The sequence below is a fragment of the Athene cunicularia genome (assembly GCF_003259725.1).
Source record: "Athene cunicularia isolate RWA chromosome 4 unlocalized genomic scaffold, athCun1 chr4_part2, whole genome shotgun sequence".
Classification (NCBI taxonomy): domain Eukaryota; kingdom Metazoa; phylum Chordata; class Aves; order Strigiformes; family Strigidae; genus Athene; species Athene cunicularia.
This window is the reverse complement of record NW_020799099.1, coordinates 9,597,096-9,609,557: the sequence shown is the minus strand read 5'-3', so window position 1 is coordinate 9,609,557 and position 12,462 is coordinate 9,597,096. Positions and strand designations below refer to the sequence as shown.

The following is a 12,462-nucleotide window of genomic DNA, read 5'->3' as shown; positions in this document are numbered from 1 at the left end:
AGTGTAAATCTGACAGCCTCCCAGTGCTTTCTCTAAACAGTCGTCTGCTGACCAGGAGTTTCAGCAGTCCATGTTCTGTCCTTTCCATGACACTTTGCTCATTTTTCTTCTTTCTCACCCTGTTTGAGATGCCCAAGATCATCTGTTTCTGTGCTTAAAGGTAACTTTACAACTCCCCTAGAGCAGCCCATATTACTGAGTGAATGTGTTGTATTTCAAGGACATATCTATATAAAAATGCAAAAATAATTATTTGGTGATTGAAAAATAATTTAGAAGTGGTTACAGATTTTCTTAATTTGATCTCATTTATGTTTATGCTTCATAAGTTTAAGATTTAAAACACCTTTCTTCTTTTTGGTGTCTGTGACTATTTGGTATAAGGAAAATAGTATTCCATAATATATGATGGTGGCCACATCTAAACCCTGAATTTCCATCCATTTAACTCATTCTTTTGGTGGATTTCTTTAAGGTGATGCACCCTCTCTCTGGACTTAAAACTGACTTTAAGTTACTTGGTTGGCTTTAAAGTTTACATACGCTTGATCATTCTGAATCAAAGTGATAGGAGCCAGATACAGGGTTTGCATACAGGTTTCTCCCCCATCTAAATAAACTTGATACGTTTGATTGTTGGATAAGCTAAGCTCTGCGAGCAGGCCAGGTTTACAGTTCCACAGTTCAGCAGATTCTATGTGGGAATTTGATGTTTTATTCTGAGGCACTTCTTTGACCTTGTTCACAGAGGCAGATGGGACAACGGCAGAACTGTAGGTGGTGTAAACTGTCATGACTTTGTTAAATTTGTGAGGAAAGAGCCACCACATAGTTTTCTCCACTATGACAAATCCGATGTTCCTGTTGATACTTCACGAACATTTTGAAAAGATATGCTCACGGTTAAGCTTATGTGACTTCCTATCATTCAGCGAGTATCTTCTGATATGCTATGCAAGCTCTTTATGCTGACAACATTTTTTCACTTCTTTTTATAAGTTCTGGACCCTGGAAAAAAACCCAAAGTATCTATGAGCACTAGAGTTAGGAAGATGATGCACTTGTGAATGAGTTAAATGTGTATGGCAACAGTAAGTAACATTTTATAATCTTTGCAAATTGTGTACAAACAATGTATGTGTAGAGTGCATATACATGTATCACTGTGTTTAATATATGCTTTGCTTTTACTGTTCAGCTCAGATTACCTTAGAAGATTTGGTATTTGTAGGAAAAATACTGAAATACAGTTCTATTAGGAAGAGATAGTAGAATGTTTCTTTGCAGATAGGATGTTTGGGTATATCAGAGGTGGAAATTTCTGATTAGTAAAAGACAGAATCTCCTGTATTTTATCATTTAAAGCAAAGCAAGGCAGAGACCTAGGAAAAGTGCAAGCAAGGCTCAAGAGTCATGGATGGTTTATTATTCAGTTAAGGGTGATATCGAAGAGAGAGAGAGATGAGAGGTGGACAGAAGATTTACTGGAGGATAAAGAGAATTCAAAGGAGCTCTGCATTTGTAGTTCAGTGAGCTAAAACAACGTAGGAAAGAAGAGGAAAACAGAGGTAGGGAGAATAAACAGGGAAAATGCTTTGACCTAAAATGTGAATATATCATTTCTCTCTCTATTGCAGAGGAACTTTTCAAGAGGAGTTCAGTTAAGAGTTGTTAGCCAGGGGAAGACCTTTGCTTGTATCCATCAACAGTGCAAGTGCCAAAGACTCCCCAGGACATTGGATGTGGCTGAGCTCTGTGTCTAGAAACTGCTGCACATAAACACAAGACTAATTCAATAAGTTCTCCAGTGATCATTCAACTGGTACACACAGCTGCTTGTGCAGGCAATGAAGTTTGTCTTTGGGAATGAAACTGCAGGAATTCTGGCTAACTCTGCTTTGTTTTTGCTGCTTTATGTAGAAATTTACACTCTTGCGTATACTCCATGTTTCTGATTCGGAAGGTGTGGATGAGAACAGACATGATACCTCTTTCACAAAACACGCCTCACGGTTTTCTTCTTTGCAGCACTGTTCCCGCATGGCAGTAAAGGCGGCCGTGACGGAGGTCAGCTGTTCCTGTGTGATCTGGGGCTTGTATTTGATGAGGTTGATGAGCATTCTGCAAGGGAAGCAAAGCACATCCTGTGAAGCTGGGAGGTAAGCACATGGCTTACATAGCTCAAACACTAGTCCTGAAAAGTCACTGTTTTATTACTGCCCACTTCTGCTCTACAGCTTTTTCCTTTTTTTTTCACCACCCAGATATGTATTTGCAGCAGGGAGCAAAGATACGCCTCGTTGCCTTGGGAAATAAAATGTCAGTGCTAATTTTTGGAGGTGCTTCACTGTGAATATCCATGAATAAACCGTGCAGATGGCTTTGTTTATGAGGGTCTGGGGCAGTATGGGTTCACCACAGCACAAGTTAATGGCCAAAGTGGTTTTCTTGGCTTGCAGTGACTGGGACATGCAAATTTTCTCTGACCAAGGCAAGCAAACACCAGAGCTTTTCAGAAACTGGTGGAGTGTATGGGGTGAGGAAAAATGTGTGGGCTTTCCCATTCTGGGAAACGAGTCCTAGTTAAGCCATAAAGGTTGTGCAGTACTTGAGGCAGTAGCTTCCTTGCTCTTCCAGTCTTTCTTTGCGATAATTGCGCAGTTCCCATAAAGAACAGCAGGAGAGCATGGTTGTCTGACCTAACTTTGGACACCTATTGCATCTCTTTGGGTGAACAAGGAGGCCAGACAGAGTGGACAAGGGGAAGGTGAGCATTGGCAGGGTAACAATAAGAAACACAGGGGTAACAGAGTAAAACAGGTATCTCTTACTCCTGCTTCTTGTGTTGTAACTTTTCCTCTTCAGTTGTACACAATTCTTCATGGAAAGTGAACAGCCCAGGAGTCAATGATAAGGGCACATAATTCTCATCAATTTCTAGTTTCCCCATGCATGGCCTCCTGAGAGCATAGGAGCTACTGCAGCAGTGGCAGACTCCTGCGTTTATGGGATCTGTCAGGTGTCTTCTACATATTTCTCCAAGCACGAGATCCAGCTTTACCAAGAGAAGTAAATAAACCAATTTAGCATTTTTTTTTTTTTTGTTTCCAAAAATCCCTGAAACCCATGTTGCTTAGTAACATTATAAAAAATAACTGAGAATTTAAAGTAAACCTTGGTTGTAAGATAGATAACAGTTTATATTTCTACTGAATGCTGACTTTTGTCAGTGCAAAAATGGCTCAAACTTTTCAGAATATGCAGTTTTAGGGACATATTCATGCAGTTTTAGGGACTGTCCTTTGCCCATAAAAATGATGTGATTTCTTCGTACAACCATGCCACGTTTGATTTGTTTGCCTCATCAGGGTTTATGTCAGTATGTCTGACTGTACTTTTAAATGTGGTGTACAAATGGGTGGCTGGAGGACAGGCTGAAGCTTTTTATGTACAGGTTTACAGGCCTGGAGAATTCTTATGGAAGAGCTATACAAAATGGATCCTTTTCATAGAGCACTACAGCTGCAGGCACCTCAGAAGGATGGACTCAGACAAGAGATCTTTAGCTTCAGCGGGAATGGGGCTGGATTGCCTGCACTGCGAAACTGTTAACTGCCTAGCACTAGCCTGACAATTTCCCAGTCCTCCTGTAGTTTAATTCAAGCGTTAACTTTGACGATGCTGAGTTATACTTACTTCAGGGATGAAAGTATATCTTCAGGCCAGCTCAATAGCTCAATGAATATTTTTCTCATTTACCTTTACTCCAACCTCTTGGACCCTGCTGGCAGCAGCATTTGTGGCAGAGTTTCAATAAAAAGGAGAACCAGGATAAGGAAGAGAAATACTCACATTTTCCTCGGCACAAGGCAGTAGCTTGTCCTGGCTCAACTGGCAGCATTTGGAGCCAATTGTAGTCATCTGCTTGGTGAATCTGATTAGCTCTGCAGATGTCAGCTGAGGCATCTTCTTGGTGAAGCTCATGAGAAGCCTGAAACGATATTTTCCTTGATATTAGCGGTTTAGTTCCACCGGGCAGAAGTGAGCAAGGCCCTGCTTTCACATGCACAAATCTCCAGCCAAACCCCACAGAACACTCATTAGTACAAGGGCAGGACTAAGCCTGGTGTTTATAAACTCACGTAAGCAAGCCTAAATGTGCACTGTTTGCTTGAGTTCTCTCCTTTTTCTGACCAGTCTCTTAACAGGTTAAACAAATAAAATCAGTGATAGCATTGCCCGTTAAATGTTGGTGGACCCTCTTATCAGCTGGTACATATGTTTTTCCCATATTCATTTCACTGGGAATGCAGGGAGCTTGTCTAAGAGCAAAATGGAACTCAAGTGACTTCTTGACTGACTAAATGAGGGCAGAAAATAAGCTCCAGAAAGTTCACTTACTTTTTCTTTTTAGAAAACTGTACTTACTAATCATCATGGCCAGGAAAACCTTAACAGCGGATACAACAGGCAGAAGCAGCCCTCCAGGTCTGTTGGAAACCTCTACTTCCAAAGATCTTTTAAAGCTCAAACATGCACAGGAGTGCAAAAAGCCCAATATATCTCACCACCACCACCCCCCCACACACACCCCCAGCAGGCTAGCTGAAGCCCAACTTGAAGTACTTAAGCACTTTAGAGGTTTCACTGAGATTGCTTACATACTTTAAGCTAGGCATGTGCTCATTAACATTGCAAATCAGGGCCAGAGTTCCTCCAGAGGGCTTGTGCCTGCATGTTGCATTTAAGCATAGTATATGGTTCAGCTCGTCTGTCTTGGCTCTGCCTACTGTAGTTAGATTTTTGTTACAGTTGGTGCTGTTCATGTCTGTTGCAGGAGCTGGATAAAGCAAAAGCATTTGAAAAAGACACAGCAACTGTCTTTTGGCCAAATTTGTGACTCCTAAGTTACAGTTTACAGCTCAAAATGCAGCTATAAAGCAAGAACACCTTAGGAAATATGGATGAGAGATTGATCAAGTTGTCACTTCACTGCTTCATGAGTTGGGTTAAGGAGAGAGAGAAGTCATGAGAGGCCAGAGCATTGTCTTGGAAAAGAGAAAAAAAAAATCCATAAACCCTGAATATATTGGTCCAAATATTCAAGTGGTGTCTTTCAGCCTAGCTTTTCTAACGCACATGGCTTTACTCCAGCTGGAGTTGTGCCCAGCTGGTACAGAAGTCATGTAAGCATATAAAAAAGTAATACTCGTTTTGGAAATAGTAATCTCCTTTCTCCTTGTAAATGTCACAGCTTGTCTTCATGACACTTTCAGTTTCATAAATATGTTTCTTCAGTTCTTCCTCCTGAAAAAAATAAGTTGATTTGAGGCGTCATTGTACCAATGGGAAAGCAGAACATCCTACTGCCTCATGCTGAGTCCCGGATATCTATAGCTACTTCTCACCTCATCTATACCACCCATTTATAATTCCATTAGCAAGTCTTCATCTGTCTGAAACCTCTATAAACTGCCTGAAAGTGATGAATGTCCACCTTCAATCACCTTGAAAGATTTAATTTTGTATCACTGCTGGAAGGCTGGGTCTGAGACACAGGGTGGCTCCTAACTTCAGGTATTTGCAATGCCAATGTCTTTTTCTGAGGCAATAAGTGGCATTTACATGTGCAAGAGGGCAACTGGCACTGCTCGGGAGCCCAGAAGCGAGCAGGGCTCACAGAAATGTGAGCTCCATCCCTTTCCCAAGTATCTGTGTCTCTACATATTAAATTGCTTCACAACTGAAAGTTGTGAAAGCTCTTGTTGGTGCTTCTTCCATATGGGAATCAGTTGGGCTTTGTAGTAATTGCTGGGGTTGTTACAGGAGCTGTGGGTACTCGCTCTAGTCCTGGAGCAGGGATATTCACTATTTAGCCAGAACCAGTCACATGCTTGAATCCATGGGTATGTTGTGTGAAGCCCGACGGCACCCACCCCTCTGCTGCAACAGTCGTCTGGAGCGCCGGTTTTGCAGCACTCTGTCAGTAGGTCTTCATATCCTTTACCAATTCTTAAAAGCATTTGAGCAGAAAATTCTGGGTGTCTCCTGGAATATTCATACAAAAACCTGCAAGGTGGAGTATCAGGAATTAGAAATAAGGCAAAAAACCTGCCCTTAAGAGGTCAGGGGTGCTAAGGAGAGCAGGGATGCTTTCGGGATGCTTTTGTCTGACGTCCAGTGGAACAAGGAGAATTTCACAGCATCTCGGCCTGGAACTGAACCTGGCCCAGACATGGCTGACAGAGCACAGCATTGCCTGAGCAAGTCCTGTGCATGTAACAGCTCTGGCTCAGTGTTAGCCTGGGTCAAGCATAGTTTAGAGCTTGGTGGGGCTTGGGCTTTTGCTCTTTTTTTAAATCCTGTCTAAATGTTAACAAAATAATTTCCAGTAAGAGACCCATTTTGCAGTAGACGCTGGGAAGATCAGCTCTGCTGGAGCAGTCACCCTACAGAGCAGTCATACCCCATCTGTTGGCTGCACTGTTCACAAATGGAAGTGATACATGTTATTTGAAGTGAATTCTCTGTCCTGGGGCTTGATGCTGTTTCTGTTGCAGCCTGTGGCATTCTTGCCCAACCAAGTTGACTACAGGTAGGATCAGGGCCTCATTGCACAAAGGAACAAGGCTAGAACACAAATGGACCAATCCTGTTTGAATCAAGACATAAGTCTGACTTAAACAAGTGGTTTTGAATTTCCGCTTAAGAGCAGACGAAAGCTATTTTTTGGGTCTGAGATCAGAACTAAATTTTACATGCATTTCTTCAGTTGTGTCTCTGACATAAAAATTGTGCCTTGTTCTGCATTTACTCCCATTTCACACCTTCCAGGCTTGAGTGGTGTTTTACTAAGATCAACTTGCACAGTATTACAAGCCCATGTACTCATAGAGCAGACAAATCTGAGGCTCATGAGCTGGGCTTTAACATTGAAACTGTCATCTGTTGACCTAAGTATTGGAACAGCAAAATTGAAGAGCAGAGGAAGACCCACGTTACCTGGCTAAGTGTGTATCTTTTTCCCGGGCAAAACGTTCACATATTCCTTTGTCTTTTATAAACTCCCTGATGTGAGGGGACAAGTCTGCAGGTTTGTCATCATTTTCTGCATTAACTATGCATTCACTTCTTTGTAACAGAGGCTTTTCACAGCACTTCTTAATTTTACTTGATAGGATGTCTTGGTTGCTGCAGACATAGTGTAGAATCTCTTCCTGTAAAGCAAAAAAGAGAAGAAAGGAAGGGTTTTTTTTTTTTTTTTTTTTTATCAGTTTTTTTTAATCTCCATTTTACAGACAGTGAGTCCCAAAGAGAGGTGCCTGGCCAAAGCTGTGCAACAGACATCTGTCAGAACAAGGAATAAGACTGAAATCCTGTTGATCTACTTGCTGCAGTCCCTTGTTTGCCGTTTGATAGGTGCGAGTAGGTAACCACCTAATCCAAGAAGTTGGCTGTGCAGCTGGTGCAGCTCGACACCACAGACAAGCCGTGAGATAAATGGATTGGGTATGTCAGAAGACAGAGAAGGGAGGATGGGCAGATGTTGCCAAAAGCTGCACAGAAAATAAGTGGCACAGCTAGGAGCTGCAACCAAAACTGATGAAGTTAAGTCATTTTAGTCACAACATGATCTTTCTGCCCTTCTTGATGACTTCACACCAGGAAAACTCAAATGGGAAAAATCAACCAGGTTTTTAGACTGAAGAGTTAAATTCCAGTTTTGGAGAGCAATCAGTACCACACAGGAGGAAAAAAAAAAAAAAAAATCAGAAAACGACAAAACCCCCACATTTGATTTCTGCAAACATATAAACATTAAATTAATTTTACCCTATCATGCATACAGTCCAGCATATCTCCACGACAGCAGTCCTTGTGCATGTTAGCAATATCTGTCACAAGTTTGTTAACGGTAACAAAATCCGCTTTAGGGAATTTTTGGCTTATTTGAGCAAGTTTCCTACAACGAAAACAAATACTAGTTATTGTTTATGTTCACAGTGTCAGATTGTCATAGCTTTCATCATTTCTCTGTGGAGGGGGTATCCAAACTGTGGAGGAACAGTCCTTCCCTGCTCCCACTGAAGTTAATAAATAAATGTCCCTTGAAGCCAATAGTTGAGATTATCAGAGTTATCTAAGGATCTTTGGTGAATTTCAGTGTGAGATGGTGGAAAGAAATGTGGTAGGGGAGCATGAAATTACAGGAGCAAAGTCATGTCAAAAACAATTAAGAAATATTAATTGTATTTTGCTTACAATCACTCTAACTATCTTCACAGAGGGATGTGTTCATTTCAAACATTGGGTTTAGATTTTGAAAGCTAATGGCAGTTTGTAAGGAAACAGTGCTGTCATGCATACATTTGTATTCCTAATCTGTCCTCCCTGTTAGATGCTACTAGTGGCCTGCATGCAAGAAAGACATGGCTGGTATTTGGGGTCACTGTGCTGTGTGCAGCTGTGGAGACACCCACAGCTAACATGCAACACCCACACTTTATTTCAAAATAATGATAAACATGAGGAAGACTCACAAAGCCTTTAAAGTCCTTTCTCCGAACTTCTTCAAGATTCCACATGTGTGTTCCTGCCTCAGGCCATCTTCTTTTACTGGCTTCACCACCTTTGGTGCCTGGTAGAAAGAAGATGCAGACAACCAAAGTGGAAGGAAAGAAAAGACAACACTTTATGCTGAAACTACTGCAGCAATGTTTTTTTTAACATAGATTTTTTTAATACTGAAAGAAACATGCTGTCCAAACTGCAGTAGGAACTAACTGTTGCACTTGCTCTTTAGTCACCAGTGTTTATTAAGTGTTCTGTGAAAAGAAACCAGAGCCCTTGTAGACAATAGTTTGGTGTTTTTAGCACAGGGGAAGAAATCGTCAGCTGGGAGCTATGTGACTGGCTTTGCATTACTATGAGCTAATGTTAAACTGTGCCATCACCTGCAGCCCAGCCAAGCTGTCTGAAAGGTGTAGTCAGCCATGCAGCAAAGGCAGGTTCCTCATCCTTATTTTCCACCATTACAGGTAGTTTGCTCTGAACTTCTGACACTGGTTACGTGTGGGGCATGTCTGTGCGGTGCAAATACGCGGCCAAGCAGGAGATGTGTCATGGGGCTACGAAGAGATAAAACCCCTCACACTTCTGCACTATGCATAGCACCGTGTCCTCTCTCGGCATCCTTACGACAAGCCCAGTGCAGGTACCAGAGTCAGGGTGAGCAATGATGGTGTCGCAGGGCGTGGGGGCTGCCTTCAGCTCCATCTAAAGCTACATCTGCCTGACACCCCACGGTCAGGCATTTGCATTTAGGAGTTCAAGCTTATATTCAAGAATTACATTGAATTATATTGAATTATATTCAAGAGAGCATTTAAGTCTGATTTCAGCCTGTCCCTAACAAGGCATATTCTAACATCAGGTTCAGCTGCTGCAGAAGAAACAGCTGATATCTCCACTTCAGTATTTATTCAGCTATAGCAAAGTCCCTGGTTGCACATTAATTAACCAAAACCCTATGATGGAATACCTGTCTCCGAAAGCATTCCTCCAGGTTATGAGTGGGGTCTGCAGCACTTCCACAGCAGTTCTTCATCATCTCATCATACCGGATAGCAACAGAAAGGATCGTTGGGGCATAGAGGAAAGGGTGCCTTCTGGAAACCTCATAGATAAAACTAAAACCGAGAGAAAAATGTCTTTAGTTTTGGAGTAAGCCCCTACAAGCAGGGGGCATCAGTGTTAGTGCAACATCTGCCATATATTAAAATGACAGCTACTAAAGTGATTGCTTTCCTGTCATTGTGACAAACTGTCTAGAGTGGTGTTTATCTTGGAAAATTCTGATGGGACTGAGGTTTTCCTGGAAATTAAAGTCTCAAATCCTGCCAGTTCTGGCTTTGAGGCAGAAAAAGTTCTGCTTGGCTTTCAAGGACTAAAGGGAGGCCCTTGGTTTCAGAGGAGTCCTTTACATAGACCACAATAAAATAGGCCAGATCGTTTGTCATTTGTATCTATATCCAAAGCAGGAGGTGTCAGAACAGCCTTCACATAACAACAATTACAGCTCGATGAATTACGCAAATAATTCATATTAGGAAGAGAAATGACTATGAGATGACAGTCTTACACAGAACTTTTTGGTTGATACTGCATTTGCTGTCTCCAGACTCATAACTGTCATATCTAGGCAACGAATCTATGATTTATTTACTTACTATCCTGTTAATGGGTGTTGATGCTGTGAATGATTTTTGCAGGCAGCTTCAGCATTTGGCCTTTCAAAAGAAGAAATGAACCCTCTTGATGCATTTTTAAGGGAGAGGAAGCAGTCGTTTCTTTCAGGATCCTTTTTAGCACAGCAGTCAGTAAACCTGGGAAGATTTTCCTCCTGGCATATTGTATCGAGGAAAATCCTGTCCTGTGAAAAATTAGAAAAAGTTAATTTGTGCGTGGATTCCATCTTACTCCTCTGAGTTCTCTGAGGAGGCTACTTTAAGCCAACAAGCCTCGACTTGCATAAAATCACAGTTTCTCTCTCTATTACCTCCTGCTTTGACTGCAGTAAAAATCAGACTGACTTCTAAAATCTGTAAGTGATGATTTCTCGAACTGGTATCTACTGTTATGCCAAGACAGACTTCAAAGCAGAATGGTTTTCAAGAACTCTGAATTTATAATGTTATTCAGACCCTTTTTCTTGATAACAATCGAGATGATTGCTCAACTTGTGTGCTGCAGTTTGCAGCATAGCAGGACCTGTGTTTTATAATTATAACAGTCAGGTTCGTACAGTGCAAAGTGTCTTGTTTCTTGTTCATCAAGTAGAGGTGCTCAGGTCCAGCTGTCGGTTACACCTCAGCTGGGAACTGTTTTACTTCAAGGTTGGGTTTAATGTGTCTGACACAGACTGACATGCCATAACACAGATGGACATTCACATTTCATGATTCAATCTGCCAGCTCCAAAAGTGTGTTGGAGCAGACACCATCAAAAACCAGGGATGTGAGTTAATAGAGTGGAACAAATGCCTGTAAACATTGCATTTGCCAGTAATACCTAATTTGGCTTCTCCTAGATTTTGTTACGCCACCCGTAAAAGCACAACTTTCTGAACATCTTTTAGAAAGATGCTGTGATATTTGGGGCAGGTGGGGGAGGAGGAGGAGAGGGACTTTATTTTCTTCTTACTTATCTTGAGATGCTTTATAGATGGGAGCCTGGAGAACAGAAGAGTCAATAAGGCCAAATATACCTATACAGGGAAGTCACATCTCTTAATAAATGTATTCACACCTCTTTGGAAAAATGCATACCAGGGTGCTAAAATGACAAGTCACTTGTGAAAATGTTTGCCACATTAGAAGCATAAAGGTGCTTACCAAAGGCTTCAGGCAGTCTGGGTCGTCTCTGTCTGCAGCAGCACACCTTTTGGCAAGGTCTGTGACATCTTCAGCCATTTTAACTGCTTTGCCAAATGTGCCTCCTTGCACATACTGAGCAAACATGATCATGGCACTAGAGAAGAACACACAGCATTAAGCCTGTAGCTGGCTACTTTAAAACTAATTACATAACTTTTACATGTGAGACAGAAAGAGGATCTGTATCACCCCGGGCTGAGTTGGCACGGGCTGGCAGAATGGGTGACTGTTTGACTCACGGTACGTGTTCATTTCCAAATGACACAAGGAGGTTCAGTGGCAGCAAATTTGCAAGTAGACGCTTTACCTGGACAACTTACATGGCTTTAAAATTATTCTCCTGCAGCTGAGAAAAATGTTGGCCAATGCTGTTTTTTTCCTCTGAAAAACAAGATAATTTGGATAAAAAATGTTTCCTAAATGCTTTATCAAATACCTTTTGGGCTTTTTTTGGTACTGGAGCTTTGGAGTAAGATAATTTGGTGCCTGGGGTACTATCACTGAGAGGAGGAAGGTGTAAGGTTGGACTTCCTATTTGACTTAAGGAAGAGGATGTGAAACTATTTGTTTCTGACCTACAATGTACTAAGGCCAATATAATTTCCCTGACTAGCTCAAGTGTTGCGGGGAGGAATAAGCTAAAATCTGGAGGGTGTTCAGCTACTCTGATGATCCACTTCACATGATCAAATAAGTACCTTGCAAAACACCATTTAGGCTTGCCTTAGCTATTTAGAGGTGCGCTTGACCACTTTTTAGCTACAGTTGAAGGATTTTTCTGTGCAGAAAACATGGGATAAATTGAGGACTACAGTGGTAGGCAAAGCTCAGAAATTCACAGAGCTGCATTCTTCATGTTGTGAACTGGCCCAGAGGAAAACAAAGGTGTCCAATCTATGGGAAGCTTCTGTGCAAATATCTTTCCTTTTGAGAGATTAATTTTAAAATAAGGGACCTGTTCCCAAATCATGATGTTACTGTCTCACCCTCATGTTGGTAGGGTGGACATCAGTGTAAAAGGATCAA

At 41.6% G+C, this 12,462-nt stretch overlaps 1 protein-coding gene across 1 annotated transcript; it reads right to left on the bottom strand.

The window, feature by feature from the left end:
- Positions 1 to 1,811: 1,811 nt before the first annotated feature.
- LOC113479663 (alpha-fetoprotein-like) lies at positions 1,812 to 11,526 on the bottom strand. Its single transcript, XM_026847911.1, is given in 11 exon segments — positions 1,812 to 2,144; positions 2,798 to 3,060; positions 3,846 to 3,939; positions 5,206 to 5,307; positions 5,937 to 6,069; positions 7,003 to 7,217; positions 7,834 to 7,963; positions 8,541 to 8,638; positions 9,542 to 9,689; positions 10,230 to 10,432; positions 11,395 to 11,526. Coding segments are annotated over 11 exon segments (1,851 nt in total).
- Between the last annotated feature and the right edge of the window lie 936 nt (positions 11,527 to 12,462).